This window comes from Aspergillus ibericus (genome assembly GCF_003184845.1).
Source record: "Aspergillus ibericus CBS 121593 unplaced genomic scaffold BO80scaffold_1, whole genome shotgun sequence".
Lineage (NCBI taxonomy): Eukaryota > Fungi > Ascomycota > Eurotiomycetes > Eurotiales > Aspergillaceae > Aspergillus > Aspergillus ibericus.
The window spans coordinates 1248531-1269137 of NW_020292099.1; the positions used below are offsets into that span (position 1 = coordinate 1248531).

Sequence of the window (20607 nt, forward strand, 5' to 3'; positions counted from 1 at the left end):
GCGCGGATGCCCCGCGGCCTTCCACCCCTTCCGTCGTCGCCTGCTTTTCTCTTCCTCTGCTTCCATCCCACCTCCATCCACCTTGCTTTGCAATCCGATTCTGCCATCCTCCGCGTCGAGTCATCTTCTGTTATCAAGCTTTCTCTCATCCCAAGGAACCCCCCTTCCCCTATTCCACAATGCCTCCCAAGAAGACCACCACCACCTCGACCAAGAAGGCCGGCTCGAGCCACGCCTCCTACCGTGGTATGTTTTGGCTGATCTTCCCCCACCACCACATCGCGTAGAATTGAAATGCGTCTTATTTTTGTCGCGAATGTCTGCTGATTCCGTGGATATAGATATGATCAAGGATGCTATCCTGAATGTGAGTTAATCACGCTGTTCCCAGGGCGCGTTAGGATGACGGGTGCTGGGCGGGAACTCCCCCCCCCGACCGTGACACGTCCATCCCAACGCCCCATCGGGCTCCTGCTTGTTTCATCCCAAGCTGGTCGCTGACTTCTTTCGCAACAGCTGAAAGAGCGCAATGGCAGCAGGTAAGTTGATTCGTGTTTCTGGTCCCCGCCCGATGCAGGGTCCCGTTCCTCGGCGACGTGGCAACCCCAGACGGTGCCCATGTCGCGATCTTGGCTGACTCGTCTTTTTTCCCTTTTGTCATCAGCCGTCAGTCCATCAAAAAGTATGTTCAGGCGAACAACAAGATTGCTTCCGCCTCCACGAACGCCTTCGACAGCCAGTTCAACAAGGCCATCAAGGCCGGTGTTGAGAAGGGCGAGTTCGTCCAGCCCAAGGGTAAGTCAAAGCCGTCGCGCGCATTTTCGTCTTTTGTCTTAACGGCGTTCGACGCTCTTCTTCACACGAGACGTGTGCTTGATTCCCCTCGTCACGCGTCTTGTCTTCCCGTCTCGATTTTTGATGGGGCGTGCCAACTGACGCGTCGCATCTTCAGGCCCATCCGGACCCGTGAAGCTTGCCAAGAAGGAGACCACTCCCAAGCCTGCTGCTGCTAAGGTTAGTTCACAATGAAAACCTCTTCTGGACGAAGACAAACCATCACTCACACCGCCTATAGAAGACTTCTACCACCAAGGCTGCTGCCCCTAAGAAGACTGCTGCTAAGAAGGCCGAGAAGGCCGAGAAGACCGAAAAGACCGAGAAGCCCAAGGCTAAGAAGGCCACCACCGCCGCGAAGGGCGCCACCACTGCTAAGAAGCCTGTTGGCAGACCCAAAGCTAACACCGCCAAGCCCCGCAAGGCCTCCACCACTGTACGTGAAAGACCCTTGCGTTCTTTCCCCCCGGACACCGGATACTGATTTCGAAGCAGGCCCCCGCCGTTGTCGATAAGCCCAAGGTTCTCGGCACGACCAAGTCTGGCCGTGTGACCAAGACGACGGCTAAGCCTGCAGAAAAGGCCACCAAGAAGACCGCGAAGAAGGCTTAAAGCTCTCCGCGATCATGTGATTACGGTTCTTCCTAGTCGGCGATGTGTGCCCATGGTAATATCTCCTGGGCCATATTCCTTTCTCACTTCTGTTGTAATTTTTTTGCACCTTGGCCACTTTTCTTCTTTTGATCAATGGGGGAACTGCTTCTGGGATATGCCGTGGATCGTTTACTATTTTGTTTTCACTCAGTGTCGGTTGGGTTGGCGTCTTGCGATGGATCTTGCAACGGGATATGTCATTTTTTTGCTTGCCTGTCATGTTTGGGGCACCCGTCTAAGGGCAGGTGTAATGTTATGCAATGAAACTGCTTGTCCTCTTTTCCACTGAGCTCGCGGATGAGATGCCGTGTTGCCGATACGAAGACGGGTCGGTCGAGGCATCATCTATGCATGGTCTATTAGTTAGGCCGTGAGCGCGAGACCAGTACTAAGCCGCCGTGCTAGGGTAGGGTCTGAATGGCGCCTAGTGATGCGCAGAGATTCGCGACTAGTGTGTGTGTAGGCCATTGTAGCTCGGACAGGCAATTTTAAGCTTAATGGATGCATGTCCGGCGGTGCTTAAGAGTGGACCGGGCGGTGGATTGAGTTGGAGCATGAGGGAGTTTAGTGTTTAGTACGAATGAACCCGATGATTCGATACCGAGGCGTGGCCGGAAGACGGAAGGGCAGCACCGACCCAGCCAAAAATAGCAATGCGCCCACTGGCCCGTTCTCCGCTTTCCGCTGAGTCAGGCTCTTGTGTTCATAACTCCGGCGTTGTGCCCGGGCTACGGTACGGTACGCAGGCCGGGCTGACGGGGCTTGTAAGTTGGACTATGTATGTGCCCCGTATTGGTATCCCGCGAAAAGAACCGGGACGTCAATGTTCTGCATGAACTCAACCTTGGGCCCAGAATGCCATCCCTGGCTAGAGCTGCCTTTTTTTCTCCTTTCCCCGCCTGTCGTCAGTGGGAAGATTGGCTGCTGCAGCTGGCCCGATACGTCTGGCCGACGAAGCTGGCGGAACATTCGCCCCTACCGGGTCAATCTCATTGCGTCAGGGCAAGGAGGAGTGGTTTGGTGTGTGACGTTGGCATTATTGTCGATCATTCGAGGCAGAAGCTCACTGCCCACTGCCTAAGTAGAAAACGGGGATTGCGGAGGTCGTACCCTCAATTTGATTCTGTTGCTGCATTGACTTATCTATCGAATGCCGCCATGTTTGAGAATTGAGACGCAGGATTGTTAGGTGCTAGTATTCCCCCCAGCCACCTGAGACTGCCACCCCCCCCCTCCGAGCTGCAGCGGACACTGGCAGCCATAATGGAATTATGAGCTGCGAGATAACAATGGCTAGCCATTGTTGACCAGGGTCATTCTGGTTTGGGCTGGGACGTAATGACCAAACCAGGGGGAGGGTCACGAGGAGGGGGGGGATTGATAATCCTATCTATGTATGGAGGACTTTGATGTCCATCCCTGGTGGATGGCGAAGAGGCCAGGTGTTGGGTTATCCCACCACTTTACTCCATACGCAGGAGATCATTGCTACCTAGTACATAGTAATATAACTGTTCCCCATGATCAGGGGCCTGCCCTTCAAAGTAGCTCGAACCCGATTTTCAAATCTAACATGTCATGGACGGGTGGGGACCGACAGATGGCCCTTATGGCTTATGCATCCTTGCTGTGCGTGCTCAATCTCTCCGGGGGTCGTTGTGTTGGTTGTCTCTTGCATGCAGCGTGGTAAGGAGGAACCTACCTTACTGCCTCGTTCCTTTCTGAGGGTTTATTTCTGGCATTCAACTCTACTTGATCAAAGTTAAAGACTACCCGTCCTCCACTTGACAGGACAGCTAGGGAAATCCTTCCAGGGCCTCAGGGTTCAGTAGATCGGCTCAGGGTGTGAGGATGTCAGAAGGGAACTTGGAAGCTGCCTGCGACGGGGTAATTGTGCCAAGCCTCCTGATACCATACTTACATACTAGTACTCTCATACCGTATGGATGGATATCAGGGCAGTCATTTTTGGGGGAGGGGGGGAAGAGAGACCGAAGAGATTCAGGAAAGTACATACTTTGCGGAGTATGATGGTGATGAGAATGATCTGGATGCTGCTGTTCTGGTCGAGGATAGACTGCAGTGGACACGCTTTTCTGATCCTGGTGGGATGCTGGGATATAGATACATCGGGACACGGATCAGTACCCAACACCTCTACGGAGTACTAGGTAGATACTGACTACTACAGCTGAGGAGTGGAGCTGCAGGCATCGGACCAGACGCAGCCCGGGTCCTTTTCCCCTTCTTTTTCACTTCGGACCAACTCTGTTTTTCAGCACTCTGGAAGGAGTTAATAATCAACATCATCGTAATAATCCATCTCTCAGATCATATTATTCTTAGGCTGCCAACTGAGACAAGAAGGGGGGAAGTGTATGTCAACAAGAACAGGTCAAACTTTTTTCTCACCCGTCCACTGCCAATTCTTCTTCTCTCTTTCCACTATTCCATCTCTCATTTGCCCCAAGTACTACGTAGTCATCGTCTTTCTCTCTTGCTCAGCCTCTCGCTCGCTCGCTTGCTCACTCGCTCTCTTTTCCTTGCCGTCCCCTTTCGCGTGGTATTATTACCTTACCTCCACGTTCGTTTGGCTCCCGAAATACGGGTACGGTTCTGCGCCAATTCTCTGTCTCTTCCGTTCCATCTTCATTTCTCTCTTATCCTGCCTGCTGCTCCCCCATCTTTTCCTCCCCTCTTCTTCTTCATTCCCACCATCTCTGCCTCTTTCGTCTCTCCCTATCGACACCAACCTCCTCCTTTCATTTTTCTTGTCCGGCGCTATTTTCTGCAACTGATACCCCTCGACCGTGCACTCTTCGTTTTTTCCTCACCCGTTTCAATTCGATTGTACACATTTCCATCTCCTTCATCATCGGCCGATTTGACCTAGCCTCCACGCCATCATCCTACGCGGACACGTCGATTGTGTCGCACCGTCTGCCTTTTTCAAGTGTCCGCCTGAACATGCCTATCGGTCGTTAAACTCTCTGCCGCCCGCTGGCTTCTCCAGCTTTACCCGGGAACTTTGTTTGTTCTTGCATTTCGCCTTCTTGCCATTGATCGATTAATCTCCCCCTTCGTCTCCTCGCGCTCCCCTCCCTCCCCGTCGCTCCGCCGATAGGATCATTCGACACACCCTCCCCCGATCCTAAGGCCAACCCCGACCGACCTTCCCCCGTCGCGGCTTCCCCCCCTTTCCTAACCCTTCTACCTCCGCTTTCTCCCCCTCCGAACCCGATCCTAAGCGACCATGCCATCCTTTGCCAGCGACGTCGCTTATCAATCGTCCACCGCGACGGCCACCCACCCTCGTTCCTTCGAGTCGCCGCAGGGCAAACCGTCCGAGAAAACCTCCGTGGGGAATACCTTCTTGTGGACAAATTGGCCCAATGGCGACACCAACCATCTCGAAGCCCCTCCAAATGACCGCCAACTCACCAACGGCAGTGCCTACTCTCTGAATGGACCGCGCTCGAGCGCCAGCTCGTATACGAAGGAATTGCCGCACTCGAAAGACGGCAGCATGCACTCCTTAGGGAACGGATCGGCCCGGGAACCCCGAGAAGGCGGAAGGCCTTCGACTACATTGGATCGCGATCTTTCGAGGAAGTCCGTAGAGACAGGAGCTCGTGCAGGCTCTCCGACGGCGTCGATCGCAAGCCAGCAGGTCAATGGGACGTTCCACCCCCGGTCGCTGAACGGCAAGCCGACGATGAATGGCGACCACCCCCGACCATCCGCCGACGAAATGATTGCTCCGGACTCGGTAGCCAATGTTTCAGGCACGCGATTGTCGACCTCGCAACCCGATGACGCTGGCCGTCTTTCACCAGATCCCGATCGATTGTCGCCCTCGCAGAAAAGTCCCCATCGTTACTCCTCCCCCCCGGTACCGCCGAGCATGGACGGTAGCGCACAAGAGCCGGCTAATACCGGTCTCCGGCATCGACATACGTTGCAAGTCCCACGAGCCGCCAGCGGACGTCGGAGTAGCCGTGACAACGCGGAGGATGCTGCTTTCAGCAGTGGTCGATTGTCTCCCACGGCGGGAATTCGCCGTACTTCCTTCAGCTTGGCCCGACGGGCCACCCGGACCAACCAGTCAGACGTACTTTCCGACGACGCCGCCCCAGACGAAGATGCGGCCCGATGGGCGGAAGCCATCAAACAGAGGCGGGCCTCCAAGAGACGACGCCGGGACGACGATGATGACGAGCGCGTCATTGTTGGAACCAAGGTTGACCAGAACCATGTGAACTACGTTACAGCGTACAACATGCTCACCGGAATCCGGTTCACCGTGTCGAGGATCAATGCGAAGATGGATCGGGAATTAACACCGGCGGATTTTGAGGCTAAGCACAAGTTTTCCTTCGACATGTACGCGCTTATGTTATTACTGCCTTGATATGCCATTCAAGTACTGACGTTTGATGCTGGCCAGAACCGGAAACGAACTGACGCCTTCCGCCAAATACGATTTCAAGTTCAAGGACTATGCGCCTTGGGTTTTCCGTCACCTCCGAGCAAAATTCCGACTGGATCCTGCCGACTACCTGATGTCTCTAACGAGCAAGTATATTCTTTCTGAACTTGGCTCGCCAGGGAAGAGTGGAAGCTTCTTCTACTTCTCTAGAGATTACAAGTACATCATTAAAACAATCCACCATTCCGAACACAAGTTGTTGCGGAAAATCCTCCCCGAATACTACCGGCACGTTGAGCAAAACCCGAACACCCTGATTTCGCAATTTTACGGTCTCCATCGGGTCAAGATGGCCTATGGTCGCAAGATTCACTTTGTGGTTATGAACAATTTGTTCCCGCCTCACCGTGATATCCACCAGACGTTCGATTTGAAGGGTTCAATGATCGGCCGTGATCTGCGCGAAGAGGATTTGGAGAAGAACCCGCGAGCTACCTTGAAGGACTTGAACTGGGTACGCAGAAACCGCGAGATACAATGTGGTCCGTCAAAGCGGGAGTTTTTTCTGGCTCAGCTGAAACGTGATGTTGAGTTGTTGAAGAAGCTCAAGATTATGGATTATTCGCTTCTGGTGGGGATTCATGACGGGGCACGAGGCAATGAGGAGAAGCTCCGGGACAAGACCTTGCAGGTGTTCCAGCCCGGGGGTGATCGTGAGGAAGACGCCAATCCAAACATGCTGATGCGCACGCCTTCTAAGTTGGAGAATGAGCGCAAGGCCCGCGAACTTCGCATGCTCATCAAGCGTGAGCGTCCAGTGCCGCTCGATAAAGCGGCCGCTAAGATGCCCGAGGAGATTCTCGATGAACGGAAGTATCATGTCTTCTACGCCGACGATGGTGGATTCCGAGCCACGCATGAAAATGGTCAGCCTGGCGAAGAGATCTACTATCTCGGAATTATTGACTGCTTGACTCACGTAAGTTCGGATTGGAGTATTGGCTTTTTTTTTTGGATTTGACTAACAGCCTGGGACAGTACGGAATGGTGAAGAAGATAGAACACTTCTTCAAGGGCCTGTCCCATGATCGAACTCAAATCTCGCCTATACCTCCGGAGGGCTATGGGGATCGATTCATCAACTTCATCAAGGGGATTACGATGTCCAAGGAGGAGGCCGAACGACACCGTGAAGCCCGAGCACTCGGTAGGCCCTCTGTGGAGCGATCCGAGTCTGTTGAACGGACCATGCAAGCAGCGGAGAAGGAGGCCTCCAAGGATGTCTCTCTAGCCCAGCCCCGGACGTTATCGACTGTTCGAGACCCGGCTGACCCTAGCGGGGTTGTTGCGCCTTCATTCCTGCCGATCGTGGATGAGGCGGGAGAGGCCAGCAGCGTCGGAGGACATAGCCAACACAGTCGCCATGGTCCATCGTCGGCCCAGGAAAAAGAACTGCCTCCAGTTCCCCAAGCCAATGGGGCGCCCTTCGCTAGAAAAGGCAAGGGAATTGCTCGCGATGGACAACCCGACCTGGTATCTGTCTCCGGCAGACAATAACCTCTACGGTGCTGATTTTCCATCAATTTTCATGATATCCTTGTTCGCAGCTCATAACGCTTTGTTCCCCCTCATACCCTGGCGCCACGGATTCTCTACCTCTGCCCGCAGCGCACCTTCTCCGTCCATACCTCCACTGCTCCGCAACCGTCTCTGTGATAGTCTCATGTTACCACGATTGATGTGATTCCTTTTGCATCATCGGGCGCTGCCCGTCCGTCAGGATCAATCCTTTTCGTCTTGACATCCCACCGGCTATCGGTTGACCTTGGTCATTTCTTTGACCATGTAGTATCATCCGCTCTAGCCCTACTTTCTTTTCTATCGACTCAGCATGGCAAGCAATATTCGATCATGTCTAACATCTTTTGTATCAATTACCTCACTCTCTCTATCTCCTACTGTCTATCTCTCTTCTTCACCCCTTTTTTATTTCCTAGTGTCATGTTGTGACAGCTTTTGTGGACGCCAGCTTTCTAGCTCGTCTATCTTTTTGCCACGAGGGGTCAACTGGCAACAACCCAAGTGCTTCTCAGTGGCTCACATTTCCCTGTATTAAATATCTTATTGCCTTTTCTCTATTATCTTTTTGTGTTGTTCCCTTTGTGCACACTTGCTCGACTCTCCCACCAACTTTTGGATCTTTATCCAACCTCACTCTTTGACTGACTATATTTATTTCCTTACCCTCTGACCTCTTTTGGCTTAGCATACATTGTCTGGTTGTTTGGCATTCTTGGGCCTCTTTGCTTGTATACATGGACGGGAGAAGCGACTGTGCGTGAGCAGGTTCGAGCGACTTAATTGTGTTGGTGTTTTCTTTGATGTTCCTTTTCATTGAGCTCGTATTTCCTTTAGAAGATTGATAGAAGACGCACAGCAAGTAGAGAATTGATACCATCATCGCCTTTCTGTTCATGACATCCTGTTTAAACCCCGTATCCGTAGCCTCGGAGTGCAGGCTACATATAGCAAGAACGGTACAGTTATTATGATACAGAACTTTAGGTTTGGACTTGGTATGCGTGGAAACCCAATGTTACAAGAACCGTGGTTCCGAGCTGCCAGTTATGTTAGTATGTTGTGTTGTGTTGCACTCCGTATTGAATCGGGTATAGCAACTACGGCCATCGCCCCAAGCCCTATCCTATCCTATGCTATCTTATGCTATCCTATGCGAGTGGACTCTGCACACAAGAGAGCAAATAATGATTAATACTACAACGATAATTCCAACTACAAACTGCTACTGCTACTAGTAATGATGACCAAGCAGATAAAGTGATCCCACAATTCAAATCATAATTCATTCATCTGGACCCTGCCTGAGTGGGTATTTCCGTGATCGATTGTGCGGCGTAAGAAGGAAAGAGAAAAAGAGCAAGAAGATAAGATAAAGGGGTGAGATAGGTCAAGACATGAGAGGTGGAGATAAGGGAGGAGATAATGGGGGAAGTCAAAAGAATAAAAGGGATGAAAGAAAAGTATTAGGGAAGAAATGTAGATGACTAGACACGAGAAGGGAGAAAGGATAAGTGGACACAGATGATGGCGCCTTTGCAAAAAGCAACAAGCAAGGCATGAAAGTTTTCAGTTTGATCATAGATTCATCTGCGGAGAAGAGAAGAGAAGAATTGATGGGGTGTGATTGTTGGGGAAAGGTAGAAACGTGAAAAGAAGAGTGAGAAGAAAAAAGCCACCCAAAGCCCCCTAACGCCACCTGAGAATAGTGATCAGGATCAGGAAAAAAGTGCTGCCAAGACATTTTATGTGGTAAAACCCCAGTGCGAACCAGTGCGAACCAGTGCAATACTGCAAACCAATCTTCGATAACATCCAGCCAGATCCCGGTCATCGCCTTGATAGTAGAGTCAACCCACATGCACACCGAAAGAAAGCCCACGCGTGAAGTCGTAATGAAAAAGAAACATGTAAGCCGTTGGTGGCTGGTTGTGAATCACTCGGCTTTGCCCTGTGTAACCTTGGCAGCCTGAATGGCGGACATTTTTTGAGTCCAGCCTTGAGTGGGTTGAGGCTTCTTGACAGTGCGCAGGTCATCCGTGGAGAAGCCGGAGATGCGCATGTTGTACTTGCGCTCCAGGACGAGCTGGATGTCGCGGATCTCAAGGGTCGAGGACGGACGAAGTTTGGCCAGACGGCAGGCATCGGTGATCACGTCGTCGACAAAGTCATCGGCCATTTGAAGGATGAACTGTGCGGAGAGGGGTTTAGTATTGTTGTTCATCGGGAGGATAGAGGGCAGTAGGGGCGATGCGACATACCTCTTCGGCGTCAGGAGTGAGTCCTTCGCCTTCTCCACCACCAGTGACCTGACGAACGAGGATATCCAGCATCTTCTTGCTCAGGACGCGCTGGCCTTCGCCTTCGAGCACGTAGCCCGGGTGTTTCTGGATCGCAGGCTGGTTCATGACACCGACCGCAGCGTGGCTGGGACCGCCGGACAAGGTCGGTCGAGCAGGAGCCATGTTGACGGGCTCCGGAGGAGGCACGTTCAAGTTCTTAGGGATCGCCATGTTGATGTTACGCGCCGAGTTATCAGCCGAACGGTTGGGAATGTAGCCAGGAGGATGGGCATGGGAGTTGGCACCGGGCTGAGCCATGTTCTGCTGCTGGCCCATGTTGTTGTTATTGACGTTGTTGTTGGAGTAATTCTGTGCAGCCTGGGCCATGGCAGCCTGCTGAGACAGGGGGCGGGGAGGCCCTTGGACCATCGTCTGGGCCGGAGTAGGGGTCGGCGTCGAGCCGTCCACGTTCGGGACCTGAGTGAAGGTGACTTGAGAGCCGGGGGGACCCTGCTGTGACTGTGCCTGGGTCTGGGGCGGTGGCTGGGGTGCTTGTTGCTGCGGTGGTTGCGGAGTGACAGCTGCTGGAACGGCAGGCGCGGTAGTACCGGGGCCCTGAGCAGTCGGGGTCTGGCCTGGCTGAGAGGTGGAGGGAGACATGGCAGTCTGTCCGGCTTGACTGCGAGCAGCGGAGACGGCAGATGTAATGGTGTGAGGCGCCGGGGTCGGAGTCTGGCCTGGATGCATGGTGCCCGGCACGCTGGGTGGACGGCCGTCGGCTGATGTACCACCACCACCTCCTCCTGGGCCGGTCGCCACTGGAGCCGCGCCTTGTTGAGGGTGTGGCTGGGCAGGAACATGCTGCTGCACTCCAGCTCTCTGCTGCTGAGCCTTAAAGGTGTCCTGCTGCTCCTTGAACTTGTTCAGAAAGTCGCTGCCCTCCCGGTACAGCTTCTCCGCCGCAAGCTGCCGATTTTTAAATTCCTGGACCTCGTCTTGGGTCATGTTCCCCGCGGCCTGACGTGTCGCAAACTGTTGCCGGAGGTCTGCGATGCGCGCCCGCCCGATTTCCTGTTTCTGCAGTGCAATCCCATATCGTAGCTTGGCCTCCGGGAGCCAGGTCTGGGCCTGTTCGTTGCTGATGTTGGGAGGGAGGAAGAATTGGAGGGTGTTGACTTTCTGCTGAATCTGCGGAAGGAGCTGCGCAAAAGTCTGAGGATTGACCGACTGCGACCGTTGAACGGGTTGGCCTTGTTGCGCCGCGGACGCTTGCATTTGTTGATGTTGCATCTGACGGTTTTGCTGAAACGCGCGCATGCCTTTCATAAGATTCTGAGAGATTTGGGTGAGCCGACCGTGAGCCTGTTGGTATTCGGGACTTTGAGGATCTCGCGTGTTGAGGTGTTCCCAGAGGGTCCGCACTAGCTGGGTGTGTTGGGCTTTCTGCTGGTCATTGAGATGGGGAAGCTTCTGGACCTGGTCCGTCCGGATCAGGTTCGAATGCTGAGGCATCATCGGTTGGGCTGCAGGGGCCTGCGCCTGAGCCTGCTGCGGTGCCTGTGAGTTGTCCATACCGATGATGATGCTGCTTGTATTACGTCGAGGGAGGGGGGGAAGTAGACCGCGAGGAGAGAGGTTGAATGGTCGCTGAGACTCCGGAGAACGGGATTCTCAGGCACGTGTCCCAAGCGCCCCGACCAGCGGTAGAGAAGGAATGTAGTGTCTGAGAGGTGCTAGATCGGAGGATTAGCGACCAAGGATCAGAGTCTTGCACTTGTCGCAGCCGTTCCCCGCCTGAGAGGGATGATATCGCCGAGAGACGAGTTGATGGGGGGCGAAGGTTGAAGAGGATTTGGAGATGGATGGGGGGAGCCTCAGTCTTGGCACGCCTGGCCAGTTTCCGAGGGGCGATTCAGGTCGATTCAAAAGGATTAACACCCAGTCATGCCCTCGCAGCAAGGGTTAAGTGAGTACTGGTAGTTGCGATGATGGCTGCCAGGCGCTGCTGAAATCCTCGGTGGTGTAACACAGTGAATGGGAGGCATGGGGGTTCAGTCTCCGCATCTAGCTGTAGTGAAGCAATGACGATGCAATGAGGGAAACCGAAAGCCATTTGAACAAAGGAATACATTATCACTTATTGAAAGGGGTCAAGACAGTTTAGGGAGAAATATAAGAAATTTTTTTTGATGCTTGTAAGTTACAACAGCACTCCCAGGATAATACTACTAGCTAGTGATGAGTGTAGATACAATATCTAACAAATACATCCTCAATGACAATCAATAACTCTGTGCAGCCCGGCACGGCTTTTCAGACACAAAGGGCTGGACGGTACATGTCCAAGAGAAATCAACAAGTGCGGAGCTGTGATAACAGCATTGGAACGTCTGCTTCATATCGGCATATCAAATCCATCACCCAGTTTGGGCCCATAGTTCCAGGATAAGCCGTATATCCTTACGGGGTCGGCTATGTCGAGCGGATTTCCTCCATGCTGCGGCTCATCTTTTGTGCAACAGCCAAAGACGACATAGCGGAAGTATTTCCTCACAGGGAACACCCATTGGCGTATCTGGCAGAGACTCACTTGACTGGATGCTGCAAGATGGGTTAGCTGGCAGAGAGAGAGTTGCACAGCATCCACGTGGAGTAGATTGAATGGCTTGTCCGAATGCCGATAGATGCCCTTTGAGCAAAGTCTCCCGTCATGCCAGAAAAAGCCAGCCGAATCAGCCACAACAAGAGTGATACCAGCCACATCTATGCAGCACCAGCCCGTCACTCTAAGTATATGGCCGACGTAGGCGTTGCAAGTTCTTGCGACTCAACAGTGTCTGGGAACACTGTCTCCGTCAAACAGTGAATAATGTAGAATGAAGCCTGGAGAGTACTTCACCCCAACAATCCACCTAGATCGCGTTCCATGCCATTGACTCGGGCCTCCAGGGAGCGCTTCTTCCTCTCCAGCTCTCGGATCTCCGCCATCTCTCGCTCAAGGTCGGCATCCGTGACCTGCGCCACCTCCGGCTGAACGGCGTCGGTGCCATCGTAATCATCAAAGTCGTCTCCATACGAGTGGCTAATCTTCTCCAATTCGGCGGTAATTCTGGCCACACGTGCCTCCAATTCATTGATCGACTCTGTAACCAACTCGTGACGATAACGCAGGCCGGCGATCTTCTCATGCGCACCAGCGACAGGGCTTCACATGCAGTCAGTATATGCAAGCATACACTGCTTCTCGAGAGGAGGGATGACGTACTAGACATTGCAGAGGATCTCCGCGCCTCGGAGTAGAACATCGACATTTACTTCACCACGACCCCTACTAGACGTGCCCGCGGATCGCTTGATCTCCTCCATCATATCGGAGCCCAGGACCCTGGCGACCGCAGACTGACTTTTGTTATTTCTGGCCGAATAGATCCGACTGGCCATGGACTCGCCCTCTGATTCCTGCGGGAACTGCGTGCCGCGTCGGGTGGCTCGTCGCTGTGAACCGACTGATTTAACGGAAGGGTCGGTCTGGAAGAGAGCCCGTTCATGAGCCTCCGTATCGCGAATCAAAGAGGTAATGTCATGGGGGCCCAGAAGGGCGTTGGTGAAGATCCGCGGCGGGGGAAAGCTGGAGCGACACAATCAATCAATGTCGTGTAAGAAGCAAGGCGAGAGGGAGGGGTGCATACGGTAGCTCCGCAATGGCATTGGAAGAGAGCGAGATCTGCTCTAAATGATTTTCGAGGAGCGACATGCTGTGTTGGGTGGGGGACGTTGCTATGGTCTTCTGCCCTGGGGGGTGGTTTCAACTGCGGGGGAAGCAATAAAGAAGAATCAAGGCCGAAGGAGGCTACTATTATTATTTGGGGTTAATTAATTATTATTATTGCATTGGGGAGAGCAACACGGGTAAACACGCCAAGAAGAGCTCCAAGCTGTGGGTGCCTCAGGCGGGCCCCGAGGAATGGTAGTGGCAACGCAACGCAACCCGGCTGCGAGTCACCGAAATTCTCCAGCGATTCTGGCGACTTGTTCCCCATCATCACGTCCAGAGCTCCTCCCCCACGCCCATTGTCACTTTTCCGGACCCCCGATCGAACTTTTTTGGCTCTCCATCCTGACGCGAACAGGCGAGGGCGTCACGCAGATCTCCAGCTGACCGGTTACTCCGTTGGTAAGCTTGGTCCCCCAACCCCGATACTGACTAAGCTCCTGTGCTGGTTCTCTCGCTGTCCATCCAGAGCCAGCCTTGACATCACATCACCACCTCATCAACCATCTGCTCCCAACTCAACCCAATCCCCATCCCCTATCATCCCCCACCCTGTGTCTCGGCTTCTCTGGCTTCTCTCGTCGTGACTCTCGTCGTTTTCCATCTCTGTATCTCCGGACTTTGGACAGTGGTCTCTCCTCCTTCCCCCTTCCTCTGTCTCCGGTACCGCGGTCCTCAGTGCTCACCTGAGCTCCAAGCTGGAATCTAAGACAAGAAAACACGAAAGATGCCGGCTGAGAGGCGCTCCTTGAGATCGAACAGCAAGTCAGATACCTCTTCGTCTGCTAACGGTGAGAAGGCACGCTCTACCTCGCAGAACCAAAGCTCCAATAAGGATAAGCCGGCGCCTGCCCGCGCCGCTGCCAACAAGGCCAAAGCCGCCTCTACCACGAAAGCCGCCTCATCGAACAGCACTGCCAACTCCGGTATGGGTGAGCAGAGAGACCAGCCGCGTGCCAACGGGTCCGACCCGACAGAGAATGGCGTGAACGGCTCGGAAGATGTGGAGATGGGAGAGGATACGGCAGGTGGGCCTACATCCTCATCCAACACCAGTCAGGACCGCAAAGGTGACGAGAAGATGACTGTTGTAGTGCCCCCCACCAAAGGTTCCAGGTTATCCGGCGAGAAAGGCTCGGACAAAGAAGGCGACGTCGCCATGGAGGGAGTTGAGGGCGAGGAGGCCGAGCCCGAGGTTGATCCCAAGGTTAAGGCTATTCAAGGTTGGTTTCATCTTCCCTTGTTTTAGGACTGCGCAGCGCTCGGTACTAACAACGCCGCACCCCTCCTTCAGATATCAAGACCAACTTCACACTTCTCGACCGAGCTGTCACCCACTTCGATCCCAGATTCACCCTCCGCGTATTGCGCTCGATATCGTCTATGCGCAAACACATCACGGGTGATGGTCTTGCAGAGGTTATCGAGGAGACCTACCCGGCCACAAATGTGACCGCCTCATTCTTGTTGAATGCCCTCGATCAAGCGGGTGCCCTGGGCAGCGGTCGGGCCAGCGCGAAGATGGAGGTCGAGGAGAAGACCAAGTCTTCTGTCAAAGAGATTCTGCCCGAGGTCGACATCTACCTGTCTATCCTCGTCCAGATCTATCTGTATGACCGGAAGGAGATTCAACTGGGCGCCGACTTTTCAACGAACCTGATTGAGCGCTTGCGGACGCTCAACCGCCGCACTCTCGACTCGTTGGCGGCCCGCGTCTACTTCTACTACTCTCTCTTCTACGAGCAGGTCGCTCCTCTTCCCCCATCCCCCGCCGCAACGGTCACCAAGATCCGCCAGCCTCTGCTCGCGGCCCTGAGGACGGCCGTCCTCCGAAAGGACGTAGACACCCAGGCTACCGTGATGACGCTACTACTGCGCAACTACCTGTCTACATCCCACATCTCTCAGGCAGATCTCCTCATTTCGCACAACAAGTTCCCCGCCTCGGCATCCAACAACCAGATTGCCCGGTATCTGTACTACCTGGGCCGCATCCGTGCCATCCAATTGCAGTATACTGATGCCCATGGACACTTGATTGGTGCCACTCGCAAGTCGCCCTCTAGTCACAGCGCACGCGGCTTCTACCAGGCCTCCCATAAGCTTCTTGTGGTGGTGGAACTCCTCATGGGTGATATTCCCGACCGCGCCATTTTTCGACAGCCGGCCCTGGAGCGCGCCATGCACCCTTACTTCCTGCTTGTTCAGGCTGTGAGCGTGGGTGATCTGGACGGGTTCCTCAACATCGTCAACACCCACAGTGCGACCTTCCGTAAGGATGGCACATATACTCTCATCCTGCGCCTGAGGCAGAACGTTATCAAGACGGGTATCCGCATGATGTCTCTCTCCTACTCCCGTATCTCCCTTCGCGATATCTGCCTTCGCCTCGGACTGGACAGCGAGGAGTCGGCTGAGTATATTGTGGCCAAGGCTATCCGGGACGGTGTGATCGAGGCGAGCCTGGACCATGAGCGGGGTTTCATGAAGAGCAAGGAGGTGGGCGACATCTATGCCACCAGGGAGCCTGGGGAGGTGTTCCACGAGCGCATCAGAGCTTGCTTGAGTCTCCACGATGAGAGCGTGAAGGTGGGTTTTCTACGAGGGCGCATGCCCGGAACATTGTCAAGAGTATCCTGCTAACTTCCCTGTGCCCCTAGGCCATGCGATTCCCCATGAACCAACACCGGCTTGAGTTGAAGAGTGCACAGGAGGCTCGCGAACGTGAGCGGGAGTTGGCCAAGGAGATCCAGGAAGGAGACATGGATGACGAGGATGCCGGCGGCGACTTCGATGCTATCTAGTGGGTGTGAGGTTATAAGCATACAGCAATTTTTCGTTTTGTAATCCTGTTATATCCCGTCCGGATGGGCCGAGGACGGAGGGAAGCTTCCACATTGTGTTCTTATGTGTCGTTTCGTGCTGTGGGTGTGTATGAAGAAATGGGTAGGATTGAGCTGCCCCGGCGTGATCTGACTTGTTTCCTGTATGTGATTGAACCGTTTTCCTTTGGTGGCTGGACCGCGATTCCCGGTGTAGATGCGGTCTGTCCGGCAGTGGGTGTTCGGGTGGGTAACGTGAACCAGGATTGCCGCTGTGATTTCCACCGGACTAGACAACAACACTTGTAATAATGACTCTGTCAATGAATGAGAGCAGGTCGAGAGGCTGGGAAGTCGAGACGGCGATATAATACTGGGTAGACGGTAGAGGCAAGAGCGGTGCCGGCCAGGAACCCCGAGCCGGCCCGAGGCGACCTCCGCCTTGAAATCTTCGGCGGCCTCAGCAAGTGCGCTTTGCTCATCCACCCAGGCACTGGTGCTGCCCCCGGACCCGGACCGGTTTCCAATCCTTCGTTTCCCCGGTATTATGACCTTGCAATTTATCCTGTTTCATTCCTAGTCACTGCTCCGCACGTTTCCCCGACCATGAGAGCTCGCTCGGTGCCTGCCTCCGGGCTGGTGCTCTCGTCACGCGTCACGCCCTCCACCATAGTCTGCTGGCAATGCCTCCGGAACGACCTCCTCTCGAGCCAGATCCAGCTGCAAACGCGCAAATATCATCCCACGAAACGGAAGGATGTCTCGCCGCTCGGTGCCGCCGTCTCCGCAGCTCAGACCATCTTCAAAGGCCTGCCCAAGGCACCCCCCGGCATCTCCGTGGACCCATTGCGAATGGTCGGCAAGGAGCTCAAATTCTTGACCAAGAACCTCCGTCAGCTGCTCGGGTCCGGTCATCCGACCCTGGACAAGGTGGCCAAGTATTACACCCGGAGTGAGGGGAAACATATGCGGCCCCTTCTGGTGCTGCTGATGTCCCAGGCCACCGCGTTGTGTCCCCGGAAGCCGGGCACGGACACCAATTCCGCGACGGTGAACGACCCCATCAGCTCGCCCTCGATCCTTGTCGACGCCAACCCGGACCTGAGCTCGCTCTCCTCGACTAACGCTGACGCGCCGTACGACTTTGCCGGCGATAAGGACATCCTCCCTACGCAGCGGCGGCTGGCTGAAATCACCGAGCTGATCCATACCGCGTCTCTCCTGCATGACGACGTCATCGATAACGCCGTGACCCGTCGGTCCTTTACATCCGCCAACCTCCAGTTCGGAAACAAGATGGCGGTTTTGGCGGGCGACTTCATGCTGGGCCGGGCCTCTGTGGCGCTGGCACGGTTGCGGGACCCGGAGGTCATCGAGCTGATGTCGACCGTCATCACCAACCTTGTCGAGGGCGAGTTCATGCAGTTGAAGAACACGGCGGCGGATGAGAAGAACCCCGTCTTCACGGACGACACCCTCTCGTACTACCTGCAGAAGACCTACCTGAAGACGGGTAGCTTGATCAGCAAGTCCTGCCGTTCGACCGCCGTGCTCGGTCACAGCGTTCCCGAGGTGGTTGAGGCCGCGTACCAATACGGACGCAACTTGGGGCTGGCGTTCCAGCTTGTGGATGACATGCTGGACTACACCGTGAGCGAGGCTGAACTGGGTAAGCCGGCTGGTGCCGACCTGGAGCTGGGTCTGGCTACGGCGCCGCTGCTGTTTGCCTGGAAGGACTACCCGGAGCTCGGTCCGTTGGTCGGCCGGAAATTCAGCCAAGCCGGTGATGTTCAGAAGGTAAGATGATTCAATTCCAATGGCGGAGCTGCATGGCTAACAATGATCAATCTAGGCCCGGGAATTCGTCATCAAGGCGGACGGTGTTGAGCAGACCCGTCTTCTGGCCCAGGAGTATGCTGACAAGGCCATTGCTGCGATCGCCGACTTCCCCGACAGCGAAGCCAAGGCGGGGCTGGCCCAGATGTGCGAGAAGACCATGAAGCGGCGGAAGTAGACAGTGAGCGATCCATCAGCGTTCCCTTTTGGCGGATTGGCGTTGGTTGTGCGGTCTTCTTGTTGATATTGGGCGCGACGATGCCCGTGTACCACTACGTTCTCTGTATTATCGCGAGTCTGCTGGTATAGACCTTCCTCTGTATTCTTGCTGAGAGCCTAGAATGTTGGGGATAGACCCAGGACTATTCATACAATTTCATTACTTTCGGTTGGACGGACATGCTTGGTACGGCGTACACATGAGGAGCATTGATGTGATCCGATGTTTGCTGTAGTTTGCCGAATAACTAATGCCACGTGCAGGGTTACGGCCACAGATCGGATCTTACAATACAGCTTCACCAGTCACTCCTTTCTTTCCCCCAACGATCGACAACCGGGGAAGGCTCACTGCTTGGGCTGCTCTGATGGTCTGTGCTCTAGTTCCTCCCATTGCTTCTCAACACTTGATCACGGATTCTAATTCATCCAGAAGAAATAGGGTCGCGCTAACTCTCAGCTATGTCCCAGAAAGTGAGGAGTATAGCCTACGGAACCGAAGCTTTCGAGGTTCCCACGATCACAAATATCTTCCCAACGGTGGAACTCTTGAGGGGATATGCCAGATATACTTGATCCTCTCCCGAATTAGCCACTCATTCCATGACTCGGGGCAAAATCATGATGCCGTTCTGTCTCGTGCAGGAATAGAGATGGGTGGACTGATCCCGGAGACAATAATGGATCCGAGTGGCAGGATCTGGTGGCAGGGATTAGCCGGCATCACGGCGAACCTGCATAACCCAACCAACGAGCACAGACAGCTCATACCGACGCGTTCACTGCCACATCTCCCAGTCAGAAAATCCGAACATATCCGCACTATCATCATGCTGTAGTCTGCAATCACCTGCCACTGATTCCCTTGAAACGCAAGAACGAGGTCGTGTCAAGGTTTACTAGCTCAACCGACCTGCATCATATTCCGGCTCTTTGGCTCATTGTTTGCTGTATAATTATGGTCCAAGCTCGTGAGGAAGTATATCCTCGACCACTGAGAATCCCGATGGCGGTTGGTTACACGAGGCGAACCGTAACAGGCTAGCGGCGACCTTTCCGTTGGAGCTCCGCTGACTGGCCGAACCCTAACTTGCTTATCGTCAACTTGGAGTATCTAGCCGGTGTCTGCCGAGCCATAGGACCATGCAGGTATAGGAAGGACCCCATGTCGCTCGTTCGATGATACGTGATCATGAGCGGAAGAAATGGCCTGATCCGAATTATGATTCAAATGCCGGATGCCCATGTCTCAACCTTTTCTTTTAGTGGGTTTCATCTGTTTTATTTTACTAATTCAAGTCAGAATCTGCAATTCTCTACTCCGTATGCCCAAGATGATCATTATATCCGCAAAGAGTCATCTCAATATTGGGATATTTAGATTTTCTCCAAGACAGTAGTATTTCTCATCTAGAAACTGCAATGTTCAATTATTGAAAAGAGGCTGCCACTAATACTTCTCCCAACGAGGCTCGCTTTCCCATGGTCTACCAGTTCAATCTCTAACAGAGACACCCCACGTCGTCCAGATCCTAGCCATGACTATTACCTGATAAAATAACACAAAACACTCGACCACAATGGCTAAATAATGTAAGGCCACATGGGTGACCCCACGGATCTTAATAACCCAAGAACTAGCTACTAGTCAAAATATGGACACAGTCATTCTTATGTTACTATTTATTTTCCTGTCTGCAGTAAGCTTAGTCACTATTGTCAAAGTTAGAAATTAGCTTGTACGACTGTGAATTTTTATCCAATATACTGGCCGTGCTGTCGTTGCCTGGATTCTTACTAAGAATGGTGTTCGCTTTTTGTTCACTATGCCTCTGTTAGAAATGTTTACAGACGTATTCACTGGCCGATTTTAAATACTATTTAATACGTTATAGAAGATTGCAAGCCACGCCAGGTCATGAGTTTCTCTTTCTTAGCCAGTCTAGGTGCCGTAGGCACTAACTCAATATATATCATCTTCATATCACACTTCCCCTACGAATATTTTCCAATCATACATGAGAAGCAGCATTACCTCGGACCTATTCCTCCTTCACAAGTAGGAAAACTCTTATTTTATCTATACCCTCGCTCCATTATTCGGCATGACTATTACTCCTATCGCAGGCAGATTCCTCGTTTCATACACAACCCGCCTATGGTGCTTCTAGTTTGTATCCA

General features: G+C 53.5%; 7 protein-coding genes across 7 annotated transcripts; 5 read left to right on the top strand and 2 right to left on the bottom strand.

The window, feature by feature from the left end:
- The first annotated feature begins 166 nt into the window (after positions 1 to 166).
- On the top strand, positions 167 to 1930 carry BO80DRAFT_420675 (histone H1/H5 family protein). Its single transcript, XM_025718419.1, has 7 exons — positions 167 to 246; positions 342 to 367; positions 517 to 539; positions 665 to 795; positions 953 to 1014; positions 1076 to 1270; positions 1330 to 1930. Exons 1-7 carry the CDS (start codon positions 180 to 182, stop codon positions 1444 to 1446), a joined length of 621 nt encoding a protein of 206 aa, XP_025580702.1. The 5' UTR covers positions 167 to 179; the 3' UTR covers positions 1447 to 1930.
- A 1014-nt stretch (positions 1931 to 2944) lies between these two features.
- Positions 2945 to 3342, top strand: BO80DRAFT_10849 (uncharacterized protein). Its single transcript, XM_025713388.1, has one exon. It carries the CDS (start codon positions 3009 to 3011, stop codon positions 3252 to 3254), a length of 246 nt encoding a protein of 81 aa, XP_025580703.1. The 5' UTR covers positions 2945 to 3008; the 3' UTR covers positions 3255 to 3342.
- Positions 3343 to 3768: 426 nt separating this feature from the next.
- Positions 3769 to 4514, top strand: BO80DRAFT_10851 (uncharacterized protein). The gene has a single exon (XM_025713389.1). It carries the CDS (start codon positions 3867 to 3869, stop codon positions 4284 to 4286), a length of 420 nt encoding a protein of 139 aa, XP_025580704.1. The 5' UTR covers positions 3769 to 3866; the 3' UTR covers positions 4287 to 4514.
- Positions 4515 to 7641, top strand: BO80DRAFT_10868 (1-phosphatidylinositol-4-phosphate 5-kinase). Its single transcript, XM_025713390.1, has 3 exons — positions 4515 to 5871; positions 5936 to 6896; positions 6956 to 7641. Exons 1-3 carry the CDS (start codon positions 4742 to 4744, stop codon positions 7472 to 7474), a joined length of 2610 nt encoding a protein of 869 aa, XP_025580705.1. The 5' UTR covers positions 4515 to 4741; the 3' UTR covers positions 7475 to 7641.
- Positions 7642 to 9107: 1466 nt separating this feature from the next.
- BO80DRAFT_10891 (putative transcription initiation factor TFIID subunit 12) lies at positions 9108 to 11534 on the bottom strand. Its single transcript, XM_025713392.1, has 2 exons — positions 9757 to 11534; positions 9108 to 9686 (listed from the first exon to the last, which is right to left on the bottom strand). Exons 1-2 carry the CDS (start codon positions 11347 to 11349, stop codon positions 9432 to 9434), a joined length of 1848 nt encoding a protein of 615 aa, XP_025580706.1. The 5' UTR covers positions 11350 to 11534; the 3' UTR covers positions 9108 to 9431.
- A 1138-nt stretch (positions 11535 to 12672) lies between these two features.
- On the bottom strand, positions 12673 to 13531 carry BO80DRAFT_430719 (uncharacterized protein; the record flags this gene model as incomplete). The annotated part of the gene is made up of 3 exons (XM_025720711.1): positions 12673 to 12982; positions 13043 to 13405; positions 13467 to 13531. The coding sequence occupies 3 exons, from the start codon at positions 13529 to 13531 to the stop codon at positions 12673 to 12675; spliced, it is 738 nt and encodes a 245-aa protein (XP_025580707.1).
- A 745-nt stretch (positions 13532 to 14276) lies between these two features.
- Positions 14277 to 18385, top strand: BO80DRAFT_343114 (proteasome regulatory particle lid subunit RPN3; the record flags this gene model as incomplete). The annotated part of the gene is made up of 6 exons (XM_025715218.1): positions 14277 to 14772; positions 14844 to 16138; positions 16210 to 16352; positions 16769 to 16770; positions 16952 to 18168; positions 18224 to 18385. The coding sequence occupies 6 exons, from the start codon at positions 14277 to 14279 to the stop codon at positions 18383 to 18385; spliced, it is 3315 nt and encodes a 1104-aa protein (XP_025580708.1).
- Between the last annotated feature and the right edge of the window lie 2222 nt (positions 18386 to 20607).

Coding starts and splice junctions, on each gene's coding strand:
- BO80DRAFT_420675 (XM_025718419.1), top strand. CDS start 180: ATGCCTCCCAAGAAGACCACCACCACCTCGACCAAGAAGGCCGGCTCG. Junction 368..516: donor TCAAGGATGCTATCCTGAAT/GTGAGTTAATCA, acceptor CTTTCGCAACAG/CTGAAAGAGCGCAATGGCAG. Junction 1,271..1,329: donor CCCGCAAGGCCTCCACCACT/GTACGTGAAAGA, acceptor ATTTCGAAGCAG/GCCCCCGCCGTTGTCGATAA.
- BO80DRAFT_10849 (XM_025713388.1), top strand. CDS start 3,009: ATGATCAGGGGCCTGCCCTTCAAAGTAGCTCGAACCCGATTTTCAAAT.
- BO80DRAFT_10851 (XM_025713389.1), top strand. CDS start 3,867: ATGTCAACAAGAACAGGTCAAACTTTTTTCTCACCCGTCCACTGCCAA.
- BO80DRAFT_10868 (XM_025713390.1), top strand. CDS start 4,742: ATGCCATCCTTTGCCAGCGACGTCGCTTATCAATCGTCCACCGCGACG. Junction 5,872..5,935: donor CACAAGTTTTCCTTCGACAT/GTACGCGCTTAT, acceptor GATGCTGGCCAG/AACCGGAAACGAACTGACGC. Junction 6,897..6,955: donor TTATTGACTGCTTGACTCAC/GTAAGTTCGGAT, acceptor AGCCTGGGACAG/TACGGAATGGTGAAGAAGAT.
- BO80DRAFT_10891 (XM_025713392.1), bottom strand. CDS start 11,349: ATGGACAACTCACAGGCACCGCAGCAGGCTCAGGCGCAGGCCCCTGCA. Junction 9,687..9,756: donor TCACTCCTGACGCCGAAGAG/GTATGTCGCATC, acceptor CTCTCCGCACAG/TTCATCCTTCAAATGGCCGA.